This window comes from Sebastes fasciatus, chromosome 7 (genome assembly GCF_043250625.1).
Source record: "Sebastes fasciatus isolate fSebFas1 chromosome 7, fSebFas1.pri, whole genome shotgun sequence".
NCBI classification, from domain to species: Eukaryota; Metazoa; Chordata; class Actinopteri; order Perciformes; family Sebastidae; genus Sebastes; species Sebastes fasciatus.
The window spans coordinates 32,268,342-32,295,311 of NC_133801.1; the positions used below are offsets into that span (position 1 = coordinate 32,268,342).

The 26,970-nt window shown below is 41.1% G+C and overlaps 1 protein-coding gene and 1 long non-coding RNA gene across 11 annotated transcripts in view; one reads left to right on the forward strand and one right to left on the reverse strand.

Moving 5' to 3' along the window:
* LOC141770626 (rho guanine nucleotide exchange factor TIAM1-like) overlaps positions 1 to 22,637 on the forward strand; it is a 52,036-nt gene extending 29,399 nt beyond the window's left edge. For 6 of the 10 annotated variants that reach the window (XM_074640347.1, XM_074640346.1, XM_074640344.1 and 3 more), the window contains 23 exons: positions 380 to 552; positions 781 to 1,005; positions 2,764 to 2,949; positions 4,268 to 4,414; positions 4,546 to 4,623; positions 4,989 to 5,159; positions 5,526 to 5,630; positions 6,120 to 6,201; positions 6,500 to 6,586; positions 7,368 to 7,580; positions 8,169 to 8,266; positions 13,912 to 14,097; positions 15,296 to 15,364; positions 15,725 to 15,850; positions 15,964 to 16,072; positions 16,772 to 16,951; positions 17,073 to 17,191; positions 17,275 to 17,383; positions 18,775 to 18,833; positions 19,053 to 19,158; positions 19,295 to 19,382; positions 19,509 to 19,681; positions 20,935 to 22,637. In XM_074640347.1, the coding sequence (XP_074496448.1) occupies positions 380 to 552; positions 781 to 1,005; positions 2,764 to 2,949; positions 4,268 to 4,414; positions 4,546 to 4,623; positions 4,989 to 5,159; positions 5,526 to 5,630; positions 6,120 to 6,201; positions 6,500 to 6,586; positions 7,368 to 7,580; positions 8,169 to 8,266; positions 13,912 to 14,097; positions 15,296 to 15,364; positions 15,725 to 15,850; positions 15,964 to 16,072; positions 16,772 to 16,951; positions 17,073 to 17,191; positions 17,275 to 17,383; positions 18,775 to 18,833; positions 19,053 to 19,158; positions 19,295 to 19,382; positions 19,509 to 19,681; positions 20,935 to 21,473 (3,428 nt within the window). In that variant the 3' untranslated portion in view covers positions 21,474 to 22,637. Of the gene's footprint in view, positions 1 to 379; positions 553 to 780; positions 1,006 to 2,763; positions 2,950 to 4,267; positions 4,415 to 4,545; positions 4,624 to 4,988; positions 5,160 to 5,525; positions 5,631 to 6,119; positions 6,202 to 6,499; positions 6,587 to 7,367; positions 7,581 to 8,168; positions 8,267 to 10,700; positions 11,249 to 11,518; positions 11,694 to 13,665; positions 13,778 to 13,911; positions 14,098 to 15,295; positions 15,365 to 15,724; positions 15,851 to 15,963; positions 16,073 to 16,771; positions 16,952 to 17,072; positions 17,192 to 17,274; positions 17,384 to 18,774; positions 18,834 to 19,052; positions 19,159 to 19,294; positions 19,383 to 19,508; positions 19,682 to 20,934 lie in introns of those variants that run through there. The other 4 variants (XM_074640350.1, XM_074640352.1, XM_074640353.1 and 1 more) reach the window with 4 other exon arrangements.
* Positions 15,694 to 26,970, reverse strand: part of LOC141770631 (uncharacterized) — a 41,177-nt gene continuing 29,900 nt past the window's right edge. The window contains exons 2-3 of the long non-coding RNA XR_012594606.1: positions 21,085 to 21,281; positions 15,694 to 15,817 (exon numbers count right to left, since the gene is read on the reverse strand). This is a non-coding gene — a long non-coding RNA (uncharacterized LOC141770631). The remainder of the gene's footprint in view (positions 15,818 to 21,084; positions 21,282 to 26,970) is intronic.

Genomic DNA, 26,970 nt, shown 5'->3' on the forward strand with positions numbered 1-26,970 from the left:
GTTTTTTTGCTGACATACAGTAGCTTTTGCAGAAATACTTAAAATCTAATCTAACTTCAATTTACAGTAGCTCAGTAAACCAAGCTTTAATTCAAGCATGATGAAAACCTCATTGTCAGATTTTATGCCACTTGACTGGGCTTGAAATCAAATCAGTACTCTAATGATCATGATGCCTCCTTGGCTGATAAGTCAGCCATGCTGCACTTCTTAATGTTGGCCACTGGAGAGCAGAATTAAATTGCTTGAGCAAATCTGGCTTCTTCAAAAAATCCTGAGTATCATTGTTATTCTTTCCTAGAGATTGAGGCCAGCAAGAATCTATTCTGTCAATTAATATATTGTGTATGTAAAGTAATAGATTGTTTCGGTTTTCCAGGTTGCACTCTGTTCTTCTATGAGACTGACGGCCGTTCAGGGATCGACAACAACAGTATTCCCAAGCATGCCATCTGGGTAGAGAACAGTATTGTCCAGGCTGTACCAGAGCATCCCAAAAAGGACTTTGTGTTCTGTCTCAGCAACTCCCTGGGAGATGCTTTTCTGTTTCAGGTAAAAGAATGCTTAAATGTCATCTAGTCTGTGAATAAGTGCAAATTCTCCCATCGGGCAAGCATTACCTTGACCTACATGTTCTGTTTTCTTGCCTTTCATGCTCTCTCAAGTCTGATTTGCTATTATAATTAGCAATGAATCAACACAGGAAAAGCTTTTTATGTTGAATGTCAGGGAGCCGGTTGTTGTTTAACCTCTGACCTTTCCCTGCCTGTCCCCACGCAGACCTGCAGCCAGACAGAGCTGGAGAACTGGATCACAGCCATCCACTCGGCATGTGCCACTGCCGTCGCCCGCCAGCACCACAGAGAGGACACGGTGCGCCTGCTTCGCGCCGAGATCAAGAAGCTGGAGCAGAAGATAGACATGGACGAGAAGATGAAGAAGATGGGAGACATGCAGCTGTCTGCTGTTACTGACACCAAGAAGAGGAAGACGATCCTAGATCAGGTAGGTTTTATTCTCCTTTCTCACTTTGACTTGTCTCTCATACAATCCCCACATGTCAGGCAGTTGTGTGGGATTTTAAGAAAGTATTATCCTGACTTGAAGAGTCTGCAAATTTGATTGGTTCTCCGAGGTAGTCGGAATATCAAACAAAAATTAGAAAATCACCTCACAGGATTATACTAAAATGTGTTCTTCAAAATTGGATACATTCATTGTTCATTTAAAATGTTGTTCCAATCTTGTTAATGCAGGTTACATTCACGTTTTTCCTTCTTCTGCTCCCAATTCAACCTTTTATAAAAGTGAGTTACTCTGGGGGATTAATGATGTCCAAACATAAAAATTTTACCCCATTTAGCATTTTCCATTTGTCAAGAACTTTACCTGTGTCCGTATAAATTCAAATACTGCAAGAAAACATACTATTGAAACAAAATAAGAGTGTAGCTTCCATAAATGTGAAAAACATATCTGCGGCAAGAATACATGAGTTTAGATTTTCCTAATGCGTCGGAATATTTAATTATCATTCAATTCAGGATAAAAGTACTGCTTGCATTGAAACTTTTAGTTTAGTCTTTATGGAAACCAACCTATATACCTATTTACAGTTTTTCAGAGCTGATAAGCAACTTAACAAACCAGGAGGGATTGATGAAAGGTCATGGACAAGGTTGGTCTTGTGTTGATGTAATACTCCATGAGTTTTCTGGTACTTTACTAAAGCACCAGAAAACTCATGGAGTATTACATCAACACAAGAGCTCTTGTCATCAACTTCCTGCTGCTGCTCTTTCTGACTGTTGACGCAACTGTTAAACTTCAAAGAGTAGGAGATCTGCTCCAGGATGAACTTCCTCTTCACTTAAGAAGCAAACCACTGTAGCTCTCAAGGTGTTTTTCCACTCCTACTGGTCCATAGCTATAGTGACAATAACTATGACTATTATTTTCATAACCTATTAAAGTTACATATTGTTTGCTTAATTACAGCTATCACATGAACGTAGGTATTTCAATATCAGTATCACCAAGTTGTTCTGATGCAAGAAACAGGAGATGGACAGAGAAGCAGGGAGTGGTATGAGGGTATTAAGTAACTGATCTCAGAGGTATCATCCGCTAGAGGCTGCTGATGCTACACACCTATCGGCCACCACATTGCTTTTTGCTTTTTTTTAACACTGTATGCGGTTGGCATCAGTCGATAGCCTGCCATTCTTTCAATTAATTGCAAAGCTCATATTGTCTTTTAATAGGTCTGTTTACAGAGAAGGGAGATCAAATGGCCTTTGTTTGATCAGTTAGGTAGTGCCTAGTTGGAGCGGTTCTGTTTGGCAGTGTCAGGTTTCACATTGTGCAGAGCTGAATGGATATAGGCCTGCTCCTTAGAAAGCTGAAACGCTCCCAGCCTCTATCTGCCAGTGGAATGTGCAGTATTGTTTCTTTCTCGTCTCTGGGCTACTTGGCAGTGATACAGAGCCCTCCGCCATGGCACTGGCCGCCTCTTCCAAACACCAGTTCAGGACCGTGACTGGGTGGGGACGGCTCGGTGAATAATCACAATGTCCTGCTCTACTGCCCCAGTAAACATCAAACCATTAGGAACAGAGAGCGCAGGTTGGCAACACTTGGAGCGAACCGGTAACAGAGCTTCTGGTGAAGAGAGGAGATGCTCCATCTTGGTCTGAAGTTGACAAACAGGAGCCCTGATGAACAATTAACTGGATGTGTTGTTGTGTCCCTCTCACTCTGCAGATCTTCCTGTGGGAGCAGAACCTGGAGCAGTTTCACATGGATCTATTCCGCTTCAGGTGCTACCTGGCCAGCCTGCAAGGAGGAGAACTGCCCAACCCCAAACGCCTCCTGGCTGTTGCCTCTCGCCCCACCAAGCTGGCAATGGGCCGACTGGGGATATTCTCTGTCTCTTCCTTCCATGCACTGGTAAATATCACCTTCATCTTTATCAAATGCCCTTATTTAATCTGGTTTTATGAAGCATCGTCGTGATACGCCTTTACATAACATCTTAGGTTTACATTCATTTACATTTTTATGCATTTAGCTGGAGCCTTCACGAATGTGACTTGAAATAAGTGAATATTTGAGGGACCAATGTGTAGCTTAAGTATACTTCAGCAACACAAACTGTAGCTGTTGCAGGGATCAAACCTGTAACCTTTCAGTTGAAGGATGATCTCTCTAAACACTGTACTGCCCTTATATTTAGAAGTTCCTTAGATACTGTATCTCCCTCAAAATACACACAGTCATCTCTGAGTACACTAGGTGACTCCTGGCAGGGAAATTGATTCCAGAAACTAAAATTCATAGTGTCAAACCCTGTTTTTCCACTATGAGTACTATTTTGGAGCCTGGGTCGCGTGCAGGGCACCTTTTCTCCCACTGCTGTACTAAGGTTATGTGCTCCACAGCTAAAAGCACTGGTAGCACAGGAAAACACTTATTTGATTTTTAGAGACATGTTTGCAGATCAGTGAGGCACCACCAACGCAGTGCTGTGGAGTAGGTGGGTGTTTGAGCTGCAAGATAGCAGGGGGTGGGATATCTAACAAAGACACTAACAGCTCTCTCCTCCTTTATTATGTTTCCTACTGTTTCACTCCCTCTCTGATTTTGCTCATCTCTACTCCTATGAATACTTGTGTCAGCATTATGTCCAAGAGGGCTGAGGAAAGTTGACAGAACAAAAAAAAGACAGAATGAGTGCGAAGGTTAAGTTTGGAGCATGCTTGCTCCAACATGCTCAGTGCTTTTTAATGCCTAATTCAACATATTTTTAAAGACCTTTTGCTCTTGCTTTTTCACAAACGAGTAGCCTAGAAATGCCAGGTTGTGTAAAAATCTGCATGAGCCCAGTGCTCATGTGTGAAATAGATATGACCGCTCTGTATCTGTATTAACTAATCATTATGCTGAGGCCCATGTGAACCCTTTTCCTAATTTTCTTTAACCAGATAAATCGGTTAAGAAAAAGTTATAATTTACGACGACAGCCTGGTGAAATGTTTCTTGATCCACATTTTTATTGCTCATGGAAAACGTACTCTTTGCAAATATTTTAATCTTTTTTTCGTCATATGTGCTAATACTTAGAAAAACATTTTTAAAGATTACTGTCTGTCCTTTTTAAAGACACTCTTGTATTTGCAAAATGCGATGTGACATGAGGTCATACAGATTGTTGTCCACGTGTCATTTGGTACGTTTGAGCCCTGACTGAGTGGTTATATTTTTGCAGGTGGCAGCTCGCACAGAGAACGGAGTGAGGCGGCGAACACTGGCCATGTCTCGTTCCTGCAGCAAGCGCAAGAGCAGGTTCTCCTCCCTCTGGGGTCTGGACACTACCTCAAAGAAAAAAACAAAAGCCCATCCCAGTATCAACCAGGTCTGCGATATTTTACAGTTATTTTCAAGTTTCAAAGCAATAAAAATAGATTTCTTTTTGCCTTTTCCTCAAGCATGTATCCTCCACTGCTCTGCTTGAGTTATGACCACTTCACCTCTTTTTCGTCCCAGCAGGTCTTTGCTGATGGCGAAGAGCCAGTGAAAAAGCCTGCAGATGGCATATATGTTGATCGTTCCAAGGAACACACAGTAAGGAGGAATCATTCTCTGTATGCATAAATGTGACAGTGGGAACTTACTCAAACTTACTCAATCTTTAGTCCACACTGATATCAATGAGATATTAGCCCTCTATGTTTCCTGAATAAGCAGCAGAGCAGAGGCCCAGAGGTTACAACTATAACGGCTCCTCATTTTTCTTTCATTCCTTTTAAGCAAATGTACAGTAATACACCACACTATATTTAGGTGGGAGGAATGATTAAAACATACTTGTGAAATCATCACCCATTTTAATCGGACTACACTTTGCACTAAAACATGTTGACATAGTAAAAATGAATATGTATTCAAGTAACAAACTGAATAAGCCGTTTTATTGCCTCTGTTGAAAGAAAAGTGAGGATGGAACTATGAAAAGCCTTCCACGGCCCAGCACGGAAAGTGACATCTGGGTCCCTGACCACCTCACCCCCTCCTGGGTGTGTCTGCCAAATGACCAGCCGGTGCTAACCATCATCCAGCCAGGGGAGTCGGCACTGTGCGTCCTGGAAACCATCTGCAAGGTAACAGTGGCCATTCTCAAATGACCTGACCTGAACCACGGTTCACTCCAGTCATATTTGCATGACAAAGATGTAAAGACACTTGGAAACACATGCAGAAGACTTTTGAAATGTCTGGCCTCTCATAACATCATTTACCTAGACAAATAAAAGAAAGTTTTGCGTAGTCAGTAAGATGAGGAGAAGAAATTGTGGAAGAATCAAATATGTCATGGTAACAAGACTATGTTGCTGGGTAAAAATGCCGAATAGCTTTGTTAATCTTTATTTCTATCCTCAAAAAAATTAGTCACAGATAAGCTGCTGTCAAATTTTATGGTATCAAACAACCAATCCCCTTTCTGTCCTCTTTCCGTCATCCCACAGGCTCACCAGCTCGATCCTACCAAGCACTACTTGCGACTCAAATTCCTTATCGAAAACCAAGTGCAATTCTACATTCCCAAGCCAGAAGAAGATGTGTGCGACTTGGTATGTAACTACCTGCTTGAACATGATCTTATCCCTACATCTCCCCCAGACTTTTCAAAAATATAAAAGGTCAAAAAAATGATTTGAGGAAACGCTAGCAATTGCATTAGAATGTGCGAAGAATCACAACATGGAAAAAAGAACAGACCATAAGAGCATCCTTTGTTGTGAATTTTTAATAGGTTTGTATTTTTATCCTTTCGATTTCATATGTTTTCTCCGGAGAAACGCTTGCCTGCGAGGGCCATGCACCAAAACATGAATCTATTCATGGAGAGCCTGTATCTGTAGTGACTTTTGTATTTCCATCATGTAATCATGACACGTCACAGACCATCCTGCATAAAGGCTCTGCTAGAGCTGCTTTGTCTAAGAATACAGAAAATTAACGCTCTCGTTCCATGCTGTCAATAACCCACCCACCAGAATATGAATAAAATAGGACGCCGTTTCATGATTTATATAATAACTTCTTTTTGTTCTTCACAGCTTTACAAAGAAATTGAGCTCTGCTCCAAAATTACAAAAGTAATCCAGTTCGACAGAGATGAATCCTGCATGATTGGTTACGGTAGGAACCATTTAAATGATCCTGTGTAGTTTTCTTTTTACATTTACAGTGATTTATATAATTATTTTTGTTTTCAGTTAAGATGCTGCTCTCAATGTTAAAGATTTCATATGTGGTGCTGTTGTTTTCAGCAGAATAATTGCTTTTCTTTGACCTATACACGACCTGTGTTTTTTTCAGACTATTCCCATTTGTACTGCACAAATCCCTGTGATGTGTTTTTATATAAGATACCCCTTCTCACTCTCTCTCTCCTCCTCCTCTTCTCACCTCTCTGCCTCTCCTTTTCCTCCTCCAGGTTTCTCAATTTCAGTGGTGGAGGAGGACGGAGTACAGCAGCTCTACATCACTGATGTGAAGGCGGGCGGATTAGCCTTCGCCAAAGGTTCATTACCCCTTCATTTCCACCATATGAACTCCCTTCAAAGACGCTCAATTTGTGTCTGTAAATTGATGAGTTACAGATAGTGAAAAAAGAAAAAGAATCTGGGGGTGCATTGTCCGTTTGTCCGTTCGTTTACATAAGTTTTCAAAGCGGACCGTTCTCACATCGAGGTCAATAGACATTTTTACTGTATCTCTTTAGAAATGCATTAGCGCATGTTTTCCAAAAGGCAGGGGAGGTTTCAGAGAACACAGCAGTTCTCAAGGGCGTTGATTACTATAATCATAACCACACTGCCTCTCACTGGCCTTTGTGAAGGATGATGCTGAATGCAATGCCTTGCCACAGCTGCTTCACATTGGTACCGCTGCTATGAAGTTAGACTCCAGGGTTGAGTGATGTCAATTGCTGGAGTTGGTCATAGTGCAGGTAGAGCACATGCAGTGATGCTGTGCTGCAGAAAACCTGCACTGTGTCAGCAGCTGACACTTTACATGGCATAGAGAAGTGGGTCATGCTTGTGGGTCTGAAAGGCAAAGAAAACATAATGAATCTGCAACTAATGGTCTCCAAAGTAGTATTTTTACTTTGTTATTGTTTCTTACAACAATGTCATCTCGTCATCTTAATTAGGGGTTTAATGGCCTGCTAATCAATGCTGAAAATGAGATGGATTGTTGTTACCATCTCATATTGAGGGAAGTAGATACTGTTTATTTAGTGCACGGACGTGTGACAGGCATTAAATTGAATCAAAGCTAATGTTGTTCCCACTTTGCAGGTCTAAATGCAGGGGATGAAATACTTCAGCTTAACGGAAAAGACTCTCACAGTCTCAACTTCTCCGACATGAAGGTGGCTTTCTCTCAAGCCTCGCTGGCTTTGACAGTCAACACCCTGCCTTCTGTGGAGCGTCGTCAGCTCTGCTACCTGCCGCCACGCCGCTCGGATGCAGAGGAAGATCTCTACACGGACATCTTCTCCCAGAGTCAAGGTGAGAAGCACCGTCAAATACAGCCTGGCATGAAAATTCAGTCCATCTTAACATTTAGTTTCACTTACTCATTTAAAGCTGCAACTTGGCACATTCACAGGTCCAATTAGCAGAGGTTACAGAAGAGTTTAACTGCAAAACTTTGATTTTCATAAATCATGCACAGTGTAGTAAAGCCATCAATTGCTCACAGTATGGTTATGTTTACCAGCCCAGCTGGCCTGTAATCGCTTTATGCCAAAGCATACCAAATGGACCAGAAAGACAAAAGTAGGCAGCTCTCAAGCTTTGATTTATCTTTTCTTGCATGCAGAAAAGATTTCTCGCTCGTGTCCTTAGTGACACTAGTGTCATTTACACAAACACGGTGAATCTACAGGGTCTTAATTAGGGAGGATAGGAGGCTCTCAGCAGCGTGTTGCAGCCCCACTTTGTGGATTAGTTTGTTACGGTCGTCTGGTTTTACATAAAGGTCTTCAATCTTTATAAAAAAAAATGACAAAGCAAGGACAATATTTCTCATGCACTTATGTAAAGAAAAAATCCTATACGGTGTTTCATGAAGCTCATAGCTTATGTTTGTTGCAGAGGAGATTCTGGATGACGGGGTTGGACTTTTGCTCGAGAGCTCAGGAGATAGCCTAGACGACGACTCTGAGATCTTCAGTGAGTTTGAGTGCAGAAAGGTAAGAGCACCATTTTATTATTCGTTTGTGGAGTCTGATTGAGTATCACTACAGAAAACATCTGACAGCGCATCTTTAAAATGATGTGCTTGTGTGCTGTCCTTGTCCTTGATTTTCACAGTATCCCCCTCAACTCTGTTATTTTGAAAAGAGCACTTTAGAACAGTTTGTTTCACCACAGTTTGAAGCGCCATCTGTAACTGGCTCATTCTATCTTGTTTAGGAAAGCAGAGCAGTGCCCATATTTATATTATTCAGGTGTTAATCCCATGCTTCTAGACACAAATCTGCATCAGGTTTCTATTTTCCTTTCATGACACACAGCTGTATTAACTGCACTTAGCATAGCCTCTGACACAATGAAAATCAAAGGGGCCTAAATATTAATGTGCACTTACAATGCATCTTATACATTAGAGACTCGAGGCAAAGCGAAGTTTTCGCTTTGAATGTAACAGCCAAAGTGATGGATGGGTCTTTGATTAAGCTTGCATTCTAATTGCTTAATTATGTGTGGTGATTAAGATCCGGTAATGAATGGAGGTGTATTCATTTCAACTCTAAATGAACATTCAGACACAAATAACAAAATAAATCACAGAGCACGTTGGGCAAAACAAACAAAATCTCAATACCTATATTTTCCTATTTAGCTAGAGAAGGGATGGCTAGAGAACACAATGGCTAATTCTTCTTATGCTGACTACAAAGTGAGCCTCAGAGTAAAGAAAAAAACTAGATATCTTTTAGTAGATTAGTTTATCTATTATCAAACACAGGATTACTACTTCATTTCTCTTTATACCAACTGGAATTAAAGATCACTGTGAGATGTTCAGTCATCCCATTTGCCCTTCAAATTGTAGACGGGTCAAATTACTGCTCTTTTATCTGTTCTCTTTAATCCCTTCATTTAACTTCTCTTATTTAATGAGCAGCAATTAATCAAAAAGTATACCAATTCTAGTTAACTGCCTGTGGAATAATACTATTATCCATCCATCCATCTTCAACCGCTTATCCCGTTAGGGGTCGCGGGGGGGCTGGAGCCGATCCCAGCCGACATTGGGCGAAGGCAGGGTACACCCTGGACAGGTCGCCAGTCCATCGCAGGGCTGACACATAGAGACAGACAACCATTCACGCTCACACTCACACCTACGGGCAATTTAGAGTCCACAATTAACCTAACCTGCATGTCTTTGGACTGTGGGAGGAAACCGGAGTACCCGGAGAAAACCCACGCTAACACTATTATTATTATTATTATTATTATTATGGATATGACTTAAATAATAACATGGATATGAGCAAAATAGAGCACAAATAGCATTAGGTGGTGATTTCTGTCCCGCTAAATTGTGCCTTTTGTCTTTTTCAACTTGTTTAATGCTGACTGTCCCTCCTCTCTCTTTGAGGCTATTCATTATTCTTTTTGTAGTGTTGAAAGTATTTGATGAATCAGTGTAAGATGCTGAACTCTGAAAAATGTCAGAGTTCAGAGATGAGATTCAAACGATGATTCAAAGCTTTGTATCTGAAATATGGTAATGATGTCTGGAATTGCACCACAAGCTCACTAATAACAGAGCAGAATCATACAAATTATGTGAATGAATTGATCTACTTTTTGGCTGTGCTTGACAAGTGCTCCACTTGTGTACACCATTCCTTGACTTTTTGTTGCAACAAATGTTCCTACAGTCAGTAGCAACACAAACAAGGGCATTTTGTTTAAAAAAAAAAAAAAAAAAAAATGTTTTTACAGTGGCTGTAAAGTGAAGTCAATCTAACCGCTGTAGAAATTTCATTTTATGTTGTGCTTTGGATCATAGACAAACCTATTTGTTTTTGCAATAAGGGCAAAAATCCACTTCTATCTTGTTCTAAAAAAAAGCTATTTGCAATATAGCTGCCATTTATTGCCCTTTTACTTGTTCTGGGGTGTATTTAGATGGTCACATTGGTTAGTGCCAGACATTAAGAGCAAAGACTGACAATTTGGTACTGACTTTGCAATACGCTACCACTGTCACTGTCTGGATGTACAACTGTTTGCCCTTTGTTAGGGTGTTGTTGAAAGTCATTCTGGGAAAAGTGGGGAATAACTGAGGAAAAGAGGACACACCAAAGTCATGAGACTCAATTGTTACATAATTCCTGGAATCTACTCCGAGATAGAGGACATCTAAATGTGTGACAATATCTGCTGGTGTATTTTTCTTTTTTTTCAAATACTGATCTGAAGAGCTTGTTTCTGGGCTTGTGGAGCTCATACCTCATTTGACTTATTATTAAATACATTTTGGCACGTCTAAACATTTGCCACTCTTCATTTTCTTCCTGCAAAACCTCCCACACCAGTTGTTCCCGTAATCACCCTCCTCTGCAGCCTGCTCCTTTGCAGCTCCCCTCTCCCCATCACTCTCCCCCTATTCCTGAAATCCTGCATTTATATTCTGCTGCGGTGTGGCTCACCCAGCCAATCCTGCTTCCCCACAACCTTAAGGAGGCGACTCCTTCCCTCCTGCTCCCCTTGCTCTCTCACCGGTCTGGAGGATTATCAACACTCAGTTACAATGCTGCTGGAGTTGGCCAGATCTTCACACTCACACTGTGTGCCTGAGTTTGGAGAAGAGAGAGGGAGACAGAACTACAGCAGACTCTGAGGGCGAAAAGAAGGAGTTGGAAGGCTGTAAGCTCTGGTGGGCGGAGAGGAGGAGGCTGAGCAGCTTCACTCATCCTTCATCACAAGCAACACAGCACCTTCTCGTTTTTTTTAAACGGAAGAAAGACAAAAAGGTCTGAGACATGTGTTGGAGAGGCGCAGTATAGACTTGACTTTTTCCAAAGCCTGGAGTCTCTTTCTCTCTGGCACTTTAACCAGCGCGGACTGTCCACCTGCACTCGGCTATGTCCGTCCTGAAGTGGAGCAAACACAGCAAGCGCTCCTCAGACTCCATCTATGACATGCTTCATTTGGTGAGATTCCTTCCTTGTATTCTTTTACTTCACCTGGCTAGCTCTTGGTACTGCTGTGATAGTTGGCTAGCTGCTGTTGTCTTATTCCAGTGAGAGAAAAACACCTTTCCAGCGTTTGTTTCACACCTCCTCTTAGCTGCTAGAGACAGACAAGAGGAAGCTATGAGTCACTGTTGTGTCGCAGAATTGCCCCTTAATCACTGAAGCACTCCTTAGGATGCCAAAATGAAACGCTGTATGTAGGAGCTGAGTCTCTACAGATCTGACCACAGATGACTTGGACTTTACGTGACAATCTACCCTGATGGCTGTTGCAGTGACTCTCTGACTGCAGAGTTTTCTCTCTTGGCACCTCGAGCTGTGATCTCCGGCTTATCTCAGTTTCAGAGGACAGACGTGCAATCTTCTCCCTACTCCATCATCAGTGCTTTCATGCTTTGAAAAGGTTTTTAATCTCATTCGCTAGGGGAAATGCTCATCTCTGGCATCTCACAGTTGTACCCATGACAGCCCCTCTTATCTACATATTGTTCTTTTCATATGATATATGGCTTTGATCCCCCCCCCTCCTCCTTCTCTGTTCTGTCTCTTCACTCTGCCATGTCATGACTGTCCATGCACACAAGCTGCCATGGTGTTAATTAGTCTAGATTGTGATTGTGACGACTATGACTGGACTGTAGCTGTCTTAGGCTCAGTAAAACTGGCTGACTAATTGGGAAGGAAAGGATCAGGTTTATTTACTAATATTTTTTTTTGTCCTCTTTTCTTGGCATTACATTTCTTTTTGGGGTTGTGAATGTGGGCTGCTCTTGACTGTGTTTGTTTTTCTAACTTCTTTGCTGTGATAGTGCACTTGAACTTCCATTTCCAGTATCACAGCAGTAACAGTACTACGGAAAACTGTTATGTCTTGTGGTGAGACATGTTTTTTATGGATTCTTATGGAGCAGATCTTAATTGTTCTGTTTTGACAGGATCTATCATGTTTTTGGTGTAAAAACGTACTGGATCCCGCTCATCATCAGCGGTAAAATAATTAATGAAGGGATGTTTCGGGGCAATAGATCTTTGTCAGGCAACTTGACTTTTTATAACCTAACCCTCTGTACAGCCAAATGGGTTTGTAAATAATTAAGATTACTTAAATGCACATGTTTACTCTAACATTAACATTTCTTAAGCAAAACCATCAAAGTTTTTGTGGCAGCTCTTTCACTATAGATACAGCTAAATTTTCATCAGTGCATTGGTGTTAATTGCATTTGCTACATTACATTTACAGACATGATAGCATTTCCCAGTTCATCTGTTGATCTGGGAGCTGTCTGGTTATTTTGGGTACATTGTCAAGAGGGACAAACTGCTGTCGTGCCTCACATAGATGTGTCTGTCTTATTAGATAACAACGCTGATAACCATTGTTATTTGCAAAGCTGCATGAGAAGATGTGCGACTGTCACTGGATAACACAATGCTCTTTTGTTCTGTGCATATTTTCCTTTTTGTATTTCTTTTTCCATCATATTTAAGTGAATGTTATCTAACCTATGACTGTTTCTATCGAGCATCTACTCATTGTTGTACGTCTTAAAAAATATATTTTGTATTTCAATGCAAATTTGTATATGCACTTTTTGTGTGCGGCAATGTCTAATATGAAAAACACTGTTGTTTTGATGCCCTCAGATGTGTAGACTGATGATAGACTAGTAACTCAGATCTTAATTAAGCTTGTTTTTATCTGAGAATGATAATGTTCCATCTTCTGCATCTGTGTGGAGGCTATATTATTATTATTATTTCCCAGAGGAGCTGGTGTGTGATAAGATATATTGCTTCTGTCTGGCCTATAAACAAATCTTATATTACCAACTAGAGACCCCTCAGCTCTCTGTTATGCACTCAGTGGTGTCAGTACCTGCTAGTGGTTCCTGTTACGAGACCATAACTGTTTGCTCCCTGTAATTTTCTCTATTAATCGTTGTGTCATCAACTTTAAAATAAAGTCTCCAATCTATTAAATTCTTTCCTCATATAATGGAATACAGTTTTGATAGGTATGAATAGAGTTGTCTTCATGCTTTCTGTTATGTGTTTGTATTGATGTAAAAAGCCCAAATGCCCCTTTGTTGTTAAGACTGTAGCCTGTTGCGAACAAAGTAACTGTGTTAAGCCATGTAGGCTGTTGCTGAGTGGGGTCTATTTTTGTCCAAAATGCTAGTCTAATGCACATCAGGGCTGGTCTCCACGGCAACCCATACTGTATGTGGACAGACACTGTTGTGTGTATATTTTGATTCTGTGAAAGAGATGAATCATTACACCACCGATCCGTCAGTAGGAGGAAAACACCAGGGAAAAGAGGGATGTGAGTGAAAGAGAGAGAGGCAGAGAGTCATTGTTACGACAGACTGAAAATAGACCAAATTAGTGCAAATGATTTTTTTTTTTTTTTTTTTTTCTAGAGCTGCCTCTCTGCCTCTTTCCAGGCTCACTCTCTGCACAGTCATGAATCTGTGCACATCAGTAGGTGGACACCTGCTAGTTAACATTTGTGGTGCTGATTGTTCCATATTTGGATATTTCCTTTTCAGCTTGGAGTTGCATAATTGCATCACTTTTTTCATCAACACTTTTCTGTCCTTCAAATGTTTTTTTAGAGTACGGAGCAGGTCGCTGCTTTCTGCCGCAGTCTCCATGACATGAATCCCACGGAGTGTGTGTCCTCTTCGCCTAGCCCGGACTCGCCTTTCCCACCTCCTGCAACTCTCCGACAGCTCTCCGATGCCGACAAGCTCCGCAAAGTCATCTGTGAACTCGTGGAGACCGAACGCACCTATGTCAAAGTAAGTATCACTCATCTTACTTGTAAGGGGCAGGTGGTCTTTGTGAGTGTGCATGTGTTCCTCATGTCCATCGATTGTGTGTTTCTGTCTGCCTCGGGTTGTGTTAGCCTTACACATTACCTATTCCACATGACCAATCCATATTTATCTCTGTGTCCCGGGAGATATGAGGGGGACACAGCTGTGCCCTTGCCTGGATATTGCCTAATCTTTTTCTGCCTTGTATAAATGTGGCTTGGTGGAATAACTGGGTTAGAGAGGGTACATAATGGGATAATGTCAAGGCTATTTAATGTCATACCTCATTACAGGGGGCACATATATACTTATTATAGAAATCACATTATGCATGATATATGGTGTATTGTACAACCTTCAAAGAGGGTACTTTGATTTTTGCTGGACTTGAGCTATTTGTTCTAATTACCCAGAGTCAAACAGACATGTGCATCATTATACTGTATGTCTATGTGTGTGCAGTTTGCAGTAGTGGGACTTCGTAGCACAACTGCTAATGTAATATAGGGGGTAGACAAAATAATGAAAAAAGATTAAATGAAGAGGGAGTTTAACTTTGATGTAACTATTCATAAATCAATGCTGCAATGGTTGGTGTAAATTAGCCGTATTTGAAAAATACCGTGGGCTACATACCGATCATATCCTTGTTGGTTAGTTTCAACTGTTGCTGATGCTGGTTTTGTTTGGCACAGGTTGCAGTTTTTATCAAGACTAATCCTTCACACACTTCTATAATAAATATTTTTCCTTTTTGACCAATTTGGGTACAGATGATTTAGCTTCTTTGGGGCTTTTTGATTATTGAATTAACAATAAGCAAGATAAATATGTTAATTACAGTGCAATGTTTTGTTAAGCCAGACATCCTTCTATTTCCCAATTTTTTTGGCAAAGCTACTAATTGATCTCATAGGCTTTCTACAGTCTAGCTTAGGTAACTGTCATCATAGTCATGCTTTTAATTGGGTTTCCATATAGCGCCTTTCCCTTTTTAAAGTGCATGCAGAAAGGCATCCGCCAGCTTCCCCATCTTTGATCTGGGAGGGACTTTCAGATCACTGCGACTTTATCACTGTTTTGTTGTGAGGAATATTTAAGCCTTTTGTTTCTCCTGTCTGTTTTCCACATAATGACTTGGGCAACCCTGAATCAAAGATAATTCACTCTTGTCTTGCAGGATCTCAATTGCCTCATCGGGAGATATTTAACCCCACTGCAGAAAGAGACCTTCCTCACACAGGATGAGGTATGTCAAATGTGCCCCGTGAGCCTTTGAGGGGTAGTTGGCTTTTAAATGCCAACACTGTTTAAATGTTCTAAGAAAAGTGGGTTACATAATCATGTGAATAGTAGCCGTGTATGAGGACAAGAGGGGTGGATGATGAGAGAGAGAGAGGGGGAGGTTTGCAAAGTAACGAGATGTTTTACATGCACTTACAATAATGAAATTCATTTGATTGTTTTATGTTTTGAGCGTTTCCATGCTCTAGCTGTAGCAGGGGCTAATCTTGGATGTACCAGATAAAGATGGAGAAATATTACACAACACAAACTGTATAATTAGGAGAATTTATTTTGACTTTGCTCAAATGTCCTTTTCCTCCAGCTGGATGTACTGTTTGGGAACACCGCGGAAATGGTGGAGTTTCAGGTTGAGTTTCTCAAGACCCTGGAAGACGGGACCAGGCTGGTTCCAGATCTAGAAAAATTGGAGAGAGTGGATCAGTTTAAGGTACACCCTCTTTGAGAAACATACAACATCAGATATGACCGCCAACAAGCTTTTAAAACACCTAAAGTCTTTCAGAACTACTGGTTGGGTAACTTCTCTTCCCTTTCTCACAGAAAATCCTGTTTTCCCTGGGAGGCTCTTTCCTGTACTATGCAGACCGTTTTAAAATCTACAGTGCTTTCTGCGCCAGCCACACCAAAGTCCCTAAGGTCCTCGTAAAGGGTGAGTAAATGTGCTCTTGGGTCGACATTCCTCCTGGACTCAAAGGAGAAGGATGTATGTATCCATCAACCATCTGCCATATCATGCAAGGCTCCATAAATCTGCTCTGCTGAGTTGTCAGCCAGACAGTTGTCCATTTGACCTCTGCATACTTTCAAGCTGGTGGCTGCCAGGGCTAAAAAGCCCTGCAACATTGTATGATGTATAATAAGCAGTCCTGAGCAATCTGTTCTCTAGCTAGTACGCCCACTCTCTTTAACACTTGAGAGGATGATTTTGTTTGCTGCATTTACATTTAATGAGACAACTAGTTATTGGCCATACTGAGTTTGGTGAGGTGCTGGGAGTTAACATTGTTATTTCTGCCCACTTGTGGTTGCATGCTCTTAGATAAAATGACTTGTCTACCTAAAGCATAAAACCATTCAGTCGTTTGACTTGGCTGTAGGTCTTTGACTGTTTCTAAGGCTAAAAGTAAAGCAAAACGAGCACTAACTGGGCCTGGGTTTGCACAAGATCAACATGTTTATGCCACATTAACCAGGGTAATATCAAACAACATCAATTTTCAATCACAGTACAAGCTTAATTACTGTAAATTACAGACCATAAAGAACACAACAATCAATTATGGAAAGGACAAAAAAATGGATAAGATGTCTAGAAGTGTTGCAATAAGTGTTTTATTGATCATTCCAGCCAAAACAGATCCCGATTTCAAGGCCTTCCTGGATGAGCGCAACCCCAAGCAGCAGCACTCTTCCACTTTGGAGTCGTACCTGATCAAACCCATCCAGAGGGTGCTGAAGTATCCCCTCCTGCTGAAGGAGCTCTACTCGCTCACAGACCCAGACAGTGAGGAGCACTACCACCTGGATGGTAAGACCCAGTCACAAGGCTGACTGAGAAGATGATATCATTTTGACGGGGGAAAACGTGGGGGAATGCATACAGTCACAACATTTCAACACTAACCATGTTGTTTTGTGCTTGTCTGCAGTTGCCATGAAAGCCATGAACAAAGTTGCCAGCCACATCAACGAGATGCAGAAGATCCATGAGGAGTTTGGAGCAGTGTTCGATCTGCTCATCACTGAGCAGAGTGGTGAAAAGAAAGAGGTAGGTTGAAAAAAAAGTGGCGTGGCTCTGTTCTGTTAAGAGCACATGTGGAGTGACAGCGGATATTTTGTTGCTTTTGCTAGGTGGCTGATCTGTCCATGGGGGACCTGCTACTCCACACCAGTGTGGCCTGGATCAACCCCCCTACCTCCTTAGGAAAATGGAAGAAAGAGCCCCAGATGGCTACATTTGGTATGTCAGGGATTGGGATGGGTACCGAAACCCGGTATTAAACGGGCACCTGTGCTAAATTATTAAAGACGGGAGTATTGATAAGCTCCGACGTTCTCGGTTCTTTTTAACGTTTTGGTGTAATTTTATTATCACACTGGAGCGCGCATCTCCTCTCCTCTCTGTGTCGCGGCTGAGCTCCTCTTAACACACACACAAAGACATTTTAGGCCCCGTTCACACCTGGTATTAACATGCATCCTCTGTGATTCGATCACAAGTGGACAGCTTTAAGTACGTCTGTTCACACCTGGCATTAAAATGCGTCTCCACATACGTCTTCAGTGACCACTTGTGATCAGATCTCACTTCCCCTCTCTATATGCAAATCAACACCTAGTAAACACACGGCTAATACAGCAGCCGTTGTGACGTAATATTACATGAATGTCACTAGTAATATCCTACATATTCGTCAATTCTGGTACATTGTATTAACGTCAAAATAAAAAGTTATTGTACCGGCGGTCTCCGGGGACCTGAGCGCCGCCGGTGACGGCAACGCTGCTTTTGCCAGACAACAGCCTGTAGGGGTACAGAGCTCCAGAGAGCGGGGAGGACAGAACAGGTGGGCGGTCGGGTGTCAGCAGCGGAAAGAAAACACTGACACATCTCCGACAGTATGGTAATAATGCACTTTGCGTGCCTTGTCTACATACAGTAGAGCACAGAGGCCGTTTCCATGCTGACAAGCGCCCGTGTCCGCCTGTTTATCCACCTGAGGGGCGCGGTGATCCCGCGGATCCCAGCTGGACATCGGATGAGTAGGCGGTCCTTAATGTGGCAAGGACACATTCGCGTACACACTGCTAAAAGAATGTGGTCATATGTGGCCAAGACCACCTCTGAATGTGGTCTAAAAGATCCGATCTCAATGCATCCTCAATGCGTCTAGAGTGTGTTCACACCTGTACTTAAAGCTGTCCACTTGTGATCGGATCACTGAGGACGCATGTTAATACCAGGTGTGAACAGGGCCATAGATTTGCTTCCAGTAAGATATTATTTAGTTTATATTGTGACTTTGCTTTTGTAAACATTATTGTTGCTGCTTTAAAACATTTAGTTATATTTAAAATATAAATAAATTCTAATCCTGTTCTGAATTTATCCTTTTTTTAAATAGTATATTAAAAAGCAATCTTTTAGTTATGAAAAAGAACTGTTAAGACTATCAATAAATAACCAAACCGATAAGGAGTATCGATAAGAGTAGTAGTAGTAGTATCGATAAAATCCTAAATATACCCATCCTTAGTCAGGGAGTTTCCTCCATGATTATGTAATGAATAGGTCTAAGTCATCTGAAACTCTGAGTGATAACTGATGTGTTTTCTTCCATTACCTTTTAGTGTTCAAAACGGCAGTGGTCTTTGTATGCAAGGACGGATCCAAGCAGAAAAAGAAAATGGTACGTTTTCAAACAAGCAAGAATTCATCAGCAACACCAAGCCCATTTAAAATATAACCTATTTTGTTAAAGCATTGTAAATTCACTGCCCACATGCCACTTTCCTAATCAGTCCAGTGGGTCACTTGTAAAACCAGCCTTAAGGCTGATTAAACTGGATACAGCTCATTTCACAGGTATAATTTCATAGGACAAAATCTACATTTTTTTTGTTTGTAGGGTGGCTCCCATCGAGTCTCTGCATCTTCAGAAGAAAAAGACCCCTTCCGATTCCGTCACATGATCCCAACTGATGCCCTCCAAGTCAGATCCTTGGCGAATGCAGGTAGATAATTCAATGAATAACGTACAGTACTGGAAATACGTATTCTATTCTGTTTAAATCCAGAAATAATTTTCAGAATATCTCTCCAGATTGCTCTGTGCATGAGATCACATGTGGGTGTTGATTACTTCCTCAGATGGCGAAGGCTCGGCCGTGTGTGAGATTGTCCACACAAAGTCTGAGTCAGAGGGAAGGCCAGAGAGGACATTTCAGCTGTGCTGTAGGTGAGGATCTCTTCTAATGGAGGTTTAATTCCATTGGAGATTGAAGCTTGTGTGCCACTGATACGGTCCTGTCTGCTGCTAGCTACAGAGTGACAAACTGATAACGTGCCCTTCTATCTCCCTCAGTTCTCCAGAGAGTAGAAAAGACTTTCTGAAGACAGTCCATTCCATTTTGAGGGAAAAGCACCGCAGGCAGCTCCTAAAAACGGAGAGTTTACCCCTCAACCAGCAGTATGTGCCCTTTGGAGGAAAGCGCCTCGGTGCCCTGAAGGGAGCCCGTCCTGCCATAAATAGAGCAGGTAAAGGCCAGTCTGTGGCTGCATCCACCTTACAGCTCCAAGTGGCCCAATTCTGAATGTGTTTCTTCCTACCTGACACAGATTGGATGCTTTGGTATAGTGTGAACAAAAAAGTTGATCTGAGCTTTTCATTTAGGGTTTCAACCACATTTATAGATTTATAGATTTAATTAATGTGGGGAGATTCCTGCATTCAAACTGTTTGGAAAAGGGAACATTACAGACTGTCTTGCGCCGGACACACACTACATGAGAATCAAGACCATTTTGGGCCCTCTCTCTCTCTCTCCTCTGTCCCCATGTCTCTCTCGTACTATGTCTTGCTCGCTCTCTCTCTCGCCCTATGTCTTTCTCTCGCCTTATGACTTTCTCTCTCTCTTGCTATGTCTCGCTCACTCTCTCTCTCACTCTCTCGCCCTATGTCACTCTGGCTCTCTCTCTCTCTCTCGCCCTATGTCCCTCTCTCGCTCTCTCTCTCTCACCCTATGTCTCTCTTGCCCTCTCTCTCTCTCCCTATGTCTCTCTTCGCTTGCCCGCTCTCTATCTGTCTCTCTTTGCTCGCCCGCTCTCTCTCTCTCTCTCTATGTCACTCTGGCTCTCTCTCTCTCCCTATGTCAATCTGGCTCTCTCTCTCTCTCGCCCTATGTCCCTCTCTCGCTCTCTCTCTCGCTCTCCCCATGTCTCTCTCTCTCCTCTGTCCCGCACTGTCTCTCTCTTGCCCTCTCTCTCTCTCCCTATGTCCCTCTCTCTCTATGTCGCTCTTCGCTTGCCCTCTCTCTCTCTCTGTCGCTCTTCGCTTGCCCTCTCTCTCTCTCGCTCTCTCTCTCTCTACCTTTTTACTTGTTGCTCATCACTCACTATAGAAACAGACCTGTTAAAGTGTATCATAACATTATTACCATTATGTATGGGGTCTTTCTCCTTTATCTTCAATTTAGAGTTTGTAACTGTAACTAAGAATCCTTTTCAAAGCATGTATTTTTGTATTTGTCAACGCAGATAGGATATTGTAATTCTCAACTCTGTCCAGACAGGCCAACCTTTTTTAACATGTTATTATACTGTGCTGTACACCAGTATTGTTAATTGCTGATTAATCAATGGACTACGTTTTTATTCATCTTGTCCTCAAAATATGGAACATGACTAATACTAATGTTATGTTACCAACATCATGTCCTGATAATGTTAACTAACTCATTTCTATTATCTATTTCTACTTTTTTTGTTTGTGATCTCCTGTTTTTCTGCAGCATCTGCACCAACCAGGACTCTAGGCAGGAGGAAGTTAGTGCGCAACCGTTTCACCATAGATACCGACATTGTTTTTGATGGCGAGCCCGAACAGGACCTCGCTTCACCACAGGAGCCCGACTCGAATCGGCTGCAGCAGGAGGACGTACCTGTTCAGCTGCAGCAGCCTGAGTTAGCAGGTGACACAGACCGCTGGGTGGAAGAACAGTTTGACCTAGAAGAATACGAGGACCGGGAAGAGGTGAAGGAGACAGACATCCTCAGTGATGACGATGACGAGTCGTGCCAGACACCCAGAGCGCCATCCGCTGAGGCCGACCTGGAGGCACCCGTCATGGCTTTGTCCCTGGAGAGTGAGGAAACAGAGGAGAGCGAGAGCCTTAAGTCCCCAGAGGCTAGTGGGACACCTGATGATGTGAAGCTGTCCAACACAGAGAAGCAGAGCGCCGTAATCGATGACAACGTGGAGGATCAAAAGCAAACGGAGAAGGATGAGATTTGGGTAAGAAGGCAGCAATCGGGTTCGTCCCCAGATTGAAGAGGACAGCTTTACACGGGCTCCATAAAGATCAGTCATCAGTCTTCACAAACAATGCATGGGCATTGACGTATACCGCACAGCTAGTAGAAGATATATCCTTCCTTACCTTACTTTTGCTGAATGCTTTTTGTACAGGTGAGATCATCAGTGGAGCAATACAGGAATCTAGAACGAGGGAGCTTCATCCCAAATCAAATGCTGTTGTAAGTGTAAGCTTTGAGAGATGAACTAATGGTACAATCATGGAATCTAATCAGTTGCTTTGATTGGCATGGTTTGCACATTTGGGCAGCATTCTATAGTCCTGCCTGCTGTTGCCAAATTTGGGTATTGTGAGAACATTGATATTTGTTTTGTCTGTGTGACTCAGAGATATTATCATAGATAAGGGCTGTATATTATTTGTCCTTAAAGAAATAGAATAATTGCAAAGGACAGTCTTGTCTTGCATAGTTTACTGTACTTGTACATTTTCACATGAATATACACTGACATGTTTTGGGAACAGATTTCCTGGTTATGTAAAATATATGATTTTGATTTCTTCTTTTACAGACTTAAAGCTATCTTTTTAGCCTGGAAAATATTTTGTTGGTTATCTTGTTAGTTACTGGAATTATATAATAGCCCCTATGTCACAGAGGCTAAGGGGAATTTTAATTTGTTTTAATTTAACATAATCCTGTTTTACTTGAATTTGCTGTTTCATGTTTTTGTTGTACTGTGAAACCATTTTCTTGTATTTTTTGTTTTTTCCTCTTCAGTATTGCCATTTAAAGAACGCTCAATGTTACATTTCATTCTTAAAACTTAGCGTGCACATTCTGTATTGTAGAGAATTTGCACATGAGTTATTTTAAAAGGTCTTGTGTGTTTAAAACAGTTGTTCACTGGTAATGGATCACAAAGCAATGCTTTTTATTTATTGATATGTAAATTAATTTGTTAGCAAAAACATAAGTAATCATTTTTTTCACAAAGAAAGTCCAAATTTGCTCAAGCAATCAAGGGGAAAGACTTGCAGTATGCCTGAACCGTGAAAGAAGTCATACTTGTAAACAACTCATTGTGCTACTAAGACTGCATTTTTATTACTGTGTGTATATAGAAAAATGTATTGATATCATAATAAATACAGTTGTTTCCTACTTATAATTCAAATCACTTCTCTGTAGTGATTCATTGGTTTGTGTGGTTTTACTCAACAGCCTAACTCATTCCCTGCAGCTCTGCAGACATCATACCAGCAAAACAATTGTGATGTGAGGAAAAAACACATAAAAGCCCAATGTGCTCAGACATGCCTGTGAACGACAGAGCTAAGCAGCTAATCGATGCTCTCCTGCCTCAAAGCAACCCACAAAGACAGGCTGCAATTCCAGAACAAAGGGGGAAAACTAAAAACCAAACCTTCAGAAGACGTTAAGAGCCACTTTGCGTGTTTGCAAGCCACGGCTGATTAGGTGTCTGAATGATGGTGAAGGAGCTAAAACCCCTATTATCACAGAAAGGATAAAGGAATGTCTGTAGTCAATGTGTAGTTTTCACTTCAGACAGATGCTCTCACCTGGAATAAGTTATACTCAGGTGTAAAGGAAACAGCTGAGAAATGTTAACAGACTGAAGAGTAAAATTGTCTTGATACAGGGTAGAGCCTGTGATGTCTACAATGAAGACTAACATGAACTCATTGGGTTGAATAAGAACATGAGTAGCAGACAAATCTCTGGTCTAATCAGTCCATTGATCAGCATTAATCTTGTAGCACAACCATCAATTATATAGATGGATAGACAAACTAGACATCATACAATACAAAAACATGGTCAAGCTCATGGAGCTCCATTCCACTCATCATTACTGAAGACTTTTTTTCTGTTAAGCAACTATTACTGACTTTTTATGACATTTTTATGAAATACTATACTATGACATGATATGAAATTTGTATGGCCCTATTTTATGACATACTATACCATGACTTTATGACATGTTTATGGCATTTTTTATGACATATTATAAAAAAAAATTATATGACATATGATACTATGACTTTTTAATGGCATTTTTATTGCATAGTATGTCATAAAAGTCATAAAAGATTCATAAAATAGTATTTCAAATGAAGTTTTTTACAACATACTATATCATGACATTTTTGATGACGTACTATAATATTTTTTATGACATTTTATGGCCTTAATTTAGGACATACTATATTGTAATATTTTATGACATACTATAGCCTACCATGACTTTTCATGACATACTATACTACGACATTCATGACTTTATGACATTGTTATGGCATTTTTTAGGACATAATATAGTACGTCATCAAAAATGTCATTATAGTATGACATTTTTTGATGACATAGTATACTATGATTTTTTATGATGTTTTTAATTTAATTTTTTTCAACATATTCTAAAAAAAAATATGACATACTATACTGTGACTTTTTAATAACATTTTTATTGCAAAGTATGTCATAAATAATTCATAATATAGTATGTCATGACAAGTTCTTTTTTATGACATACTATATTATGACTTTTTTATGACATTGTATTTGTAAGTGTCTTTTGGTGAGTGTTGGTGGGGGTCTGCTCCTTTACCATGGCTCTTTTTTTTGTTTAGCAAATATCAATATCAAAATAGTGTCAAAAATCATGCCAATCACAGAAAAACTGCATTAGTAAAGATGAACAGTGTTCACAAATAGACCCTCACCAGCACCGACTGAAAGACACTTATAGTAACATGGATATTTGCTCCACAACTACACAAAAAAACAACTTAAATCAAGATCCCTGACAATTTCAACAAAACCCAATTTGTATTTACTGGACTATTATCTTGTAAAGTGCTTCTTTTATATTGTCCACTCCCTCTGTTTTTGAATGGTACAATTGAGAAGTTGATGAGGAAGGGAGATACCATGTTCCCGCAGGTGGTACGACCAGGGCTCAGCCCCAATGTTGAATAACATCAACAAAAGCTCTCGAACACTTTCATTGTTACAATGACAGCTATGTATGAAAAGGACCAAGGAAATAATAACAACAAATATCTCATGCCTTGTACTCTGCTAATTAGAAGACCCGTTTAGGCAGCATTATAAATCATCAGCAATTTAAAGCTAAACATGGGGTAGACATTGCTGCACATGCCCTATACGCTATGAGCTACAGGCTCCCACAGCCCTATCTCCACTTTCTGTGTCTCTGAGCTCTGTGGACATCCTGTCACCCAGGCTCATTCCCCTTCACCAGCCCCCTCACTCTTGTCAATCACCACCCCCACCACAAAAGCGGTGGTGCTTCTTCAGATAAAGGGGAAAGATCACTTCAGACTTCATTGTGCTGTGGATCTGTAGCAACATTATCTGCAGCAGTGCTTAAAGACAAAGTGCTGAGATGGGACCGGGTTGGTTTGCCAATAGCCTTGCTTTGAAGGAACAGACTCTTATCTTACCCGAGAAAAAACGCCAAAATCTTGATTTATAGGACTCTCTTTCTGTCTGAACAAATAATTTCTGAAATCTAAAAATGAACACTGGATTACAAGTGATAGTAAGGAAATGCAATTAACTTATTTTTTGCAAATTGTTATCTCTATCTTATTGTGGCCCAGGAATGTGCAGTCACATTTACATACAGCAGGTGGCACACATTGTCTGTTGTAGATGTACATTAGGCTACTTCCTGTGCCACTGCACCACCAACAACTTACACCTTTCTGTGTATTCAGTTACTACCATTTGCATCATATTTGTAATCAAATCCATCTCACATCAAAATCAGAAGCTCCAATACTGGCAGCTTAATAATAATAATAATAATAAATTCAACTTATATAGTGCTTTTCAAGGACTCAAAGATGCTTAACACTATAGGGAGAAACGGTGTGAGACAAACGACACACACAGGCGCACTCTCGTACATACACACGGACAAATGGGTAAGGGGAGGGGAGGCTAGGAGTAGACAGAGGAGAAAAGATGGGTCTTGAGGCGGGACTGGAATAGGGTGAGGGAATCGGAGTCTCTGATGAGTTTTGGGAGGGAGTTCCAAAGCCTGGGAGCTGCCCTGGAGAATGATTTGTTCCCAAAGCTGCGGAGGTTGGACTTCGGTGTGGAAAGTAGACCAGCTGAGGTGGATCTGAGGGACCGTGGGGGTTGGTAGGGGGAGAGGAGGTCAGAGAGGTAAGGGGGAGCAAGTTGGTGGAGGGCTTTGTAGGTGAGGGTCAGGAGCTTAGAGGTTACATAACTACAGAAACTACTTCAAAGCACATATTTGATATATTTGAGTTCACAGCTACAAGTTTCTCAGCACGAGTGTATCTGTTTACAGCCAAAGCAGCTGAGGATGTGACGACGATAGTATCACTCAGCCAACCTGCTCAACAGGCTTTCCAGTTTCTGTTCCTGTTTTGTGACCTGCTTCATCGCTCTCTCTCTATCTCTATTTCCTGTTCGGTCTCGGACTACTTCTCACAAACAGGTTGAAACAACAGGGTGTTACCTTTTCTAGGCCAACTGAAGTTTGAATAAAGGAGTGTCTCTTCCTTAAGAATTGTGAAATCTATCTGCAATCAGACCATCTACCTGGTCATGTTTAAAGAATTTTTAGTCTTAGTTAGAGTAAGTTAAAATGGTTATTTTCATGGTAGCTTAATAAGTTTCTATACCCTAATTGCTTCAAAGTTACAACAGACAAGTCAGTTGAAAGGAAAAACCCTCTATAAGATGTTTAACTGACTGATGATATTTACTCATCTCATTCTAATGAGTATGGCCAGTTGTTGTTGTTTTTATACTTAGGAACAGTGTCAACTCTCCATCCTTAATAAAGAGAGTAAACGAGCCTCGCACTGAAGCCATGTTGAAGTTTACAGATCTATCGCAAACTCCCCTCTAGAAAAAGATTACATTTCAAATTAATGCTGTCTTCAATGCAACACACACTGATCTCGTACCATCGTGACGCTTTAATTGATCCCCATAGCACATGCACGATAGAAAGAAGAAGTGGTCAAGAGAGAGTAGCCAGGATTTGGGAAGCAAATTAGACAAAATTTCTGCTTTTCTGGAGTGCCAATGTTTGTTGACGTTGGGAAACAGGAACAAGGCTTATTCTCATGCGTTGACACAAAATAGGTGTCCTTTAACCACAATGTAAACAGCTGAATTACTCGCCACATCACAACCCTAGGGGTAGATAGGGTACAGTACGGCAATATACTGCAGTAAAGGCAGGTGAAAACTTGCTATCTCCAAATGCCACTTCTTTTCATGAAATAAGTAAAGACATACAGTTTTGAGCTTTTTGATTTTATCCAACTGAATTTGAAGAGGTTTTACAACCCCAAATATGTATGACCTGCAGAAGATCATGTAAACATTAAAGTCACCAAAACTAAACTTGCAAGGTTTCCACATGGCAACATAGTCATACTCTTTTCATCAGCGCATGTCATGCATGACGGGCA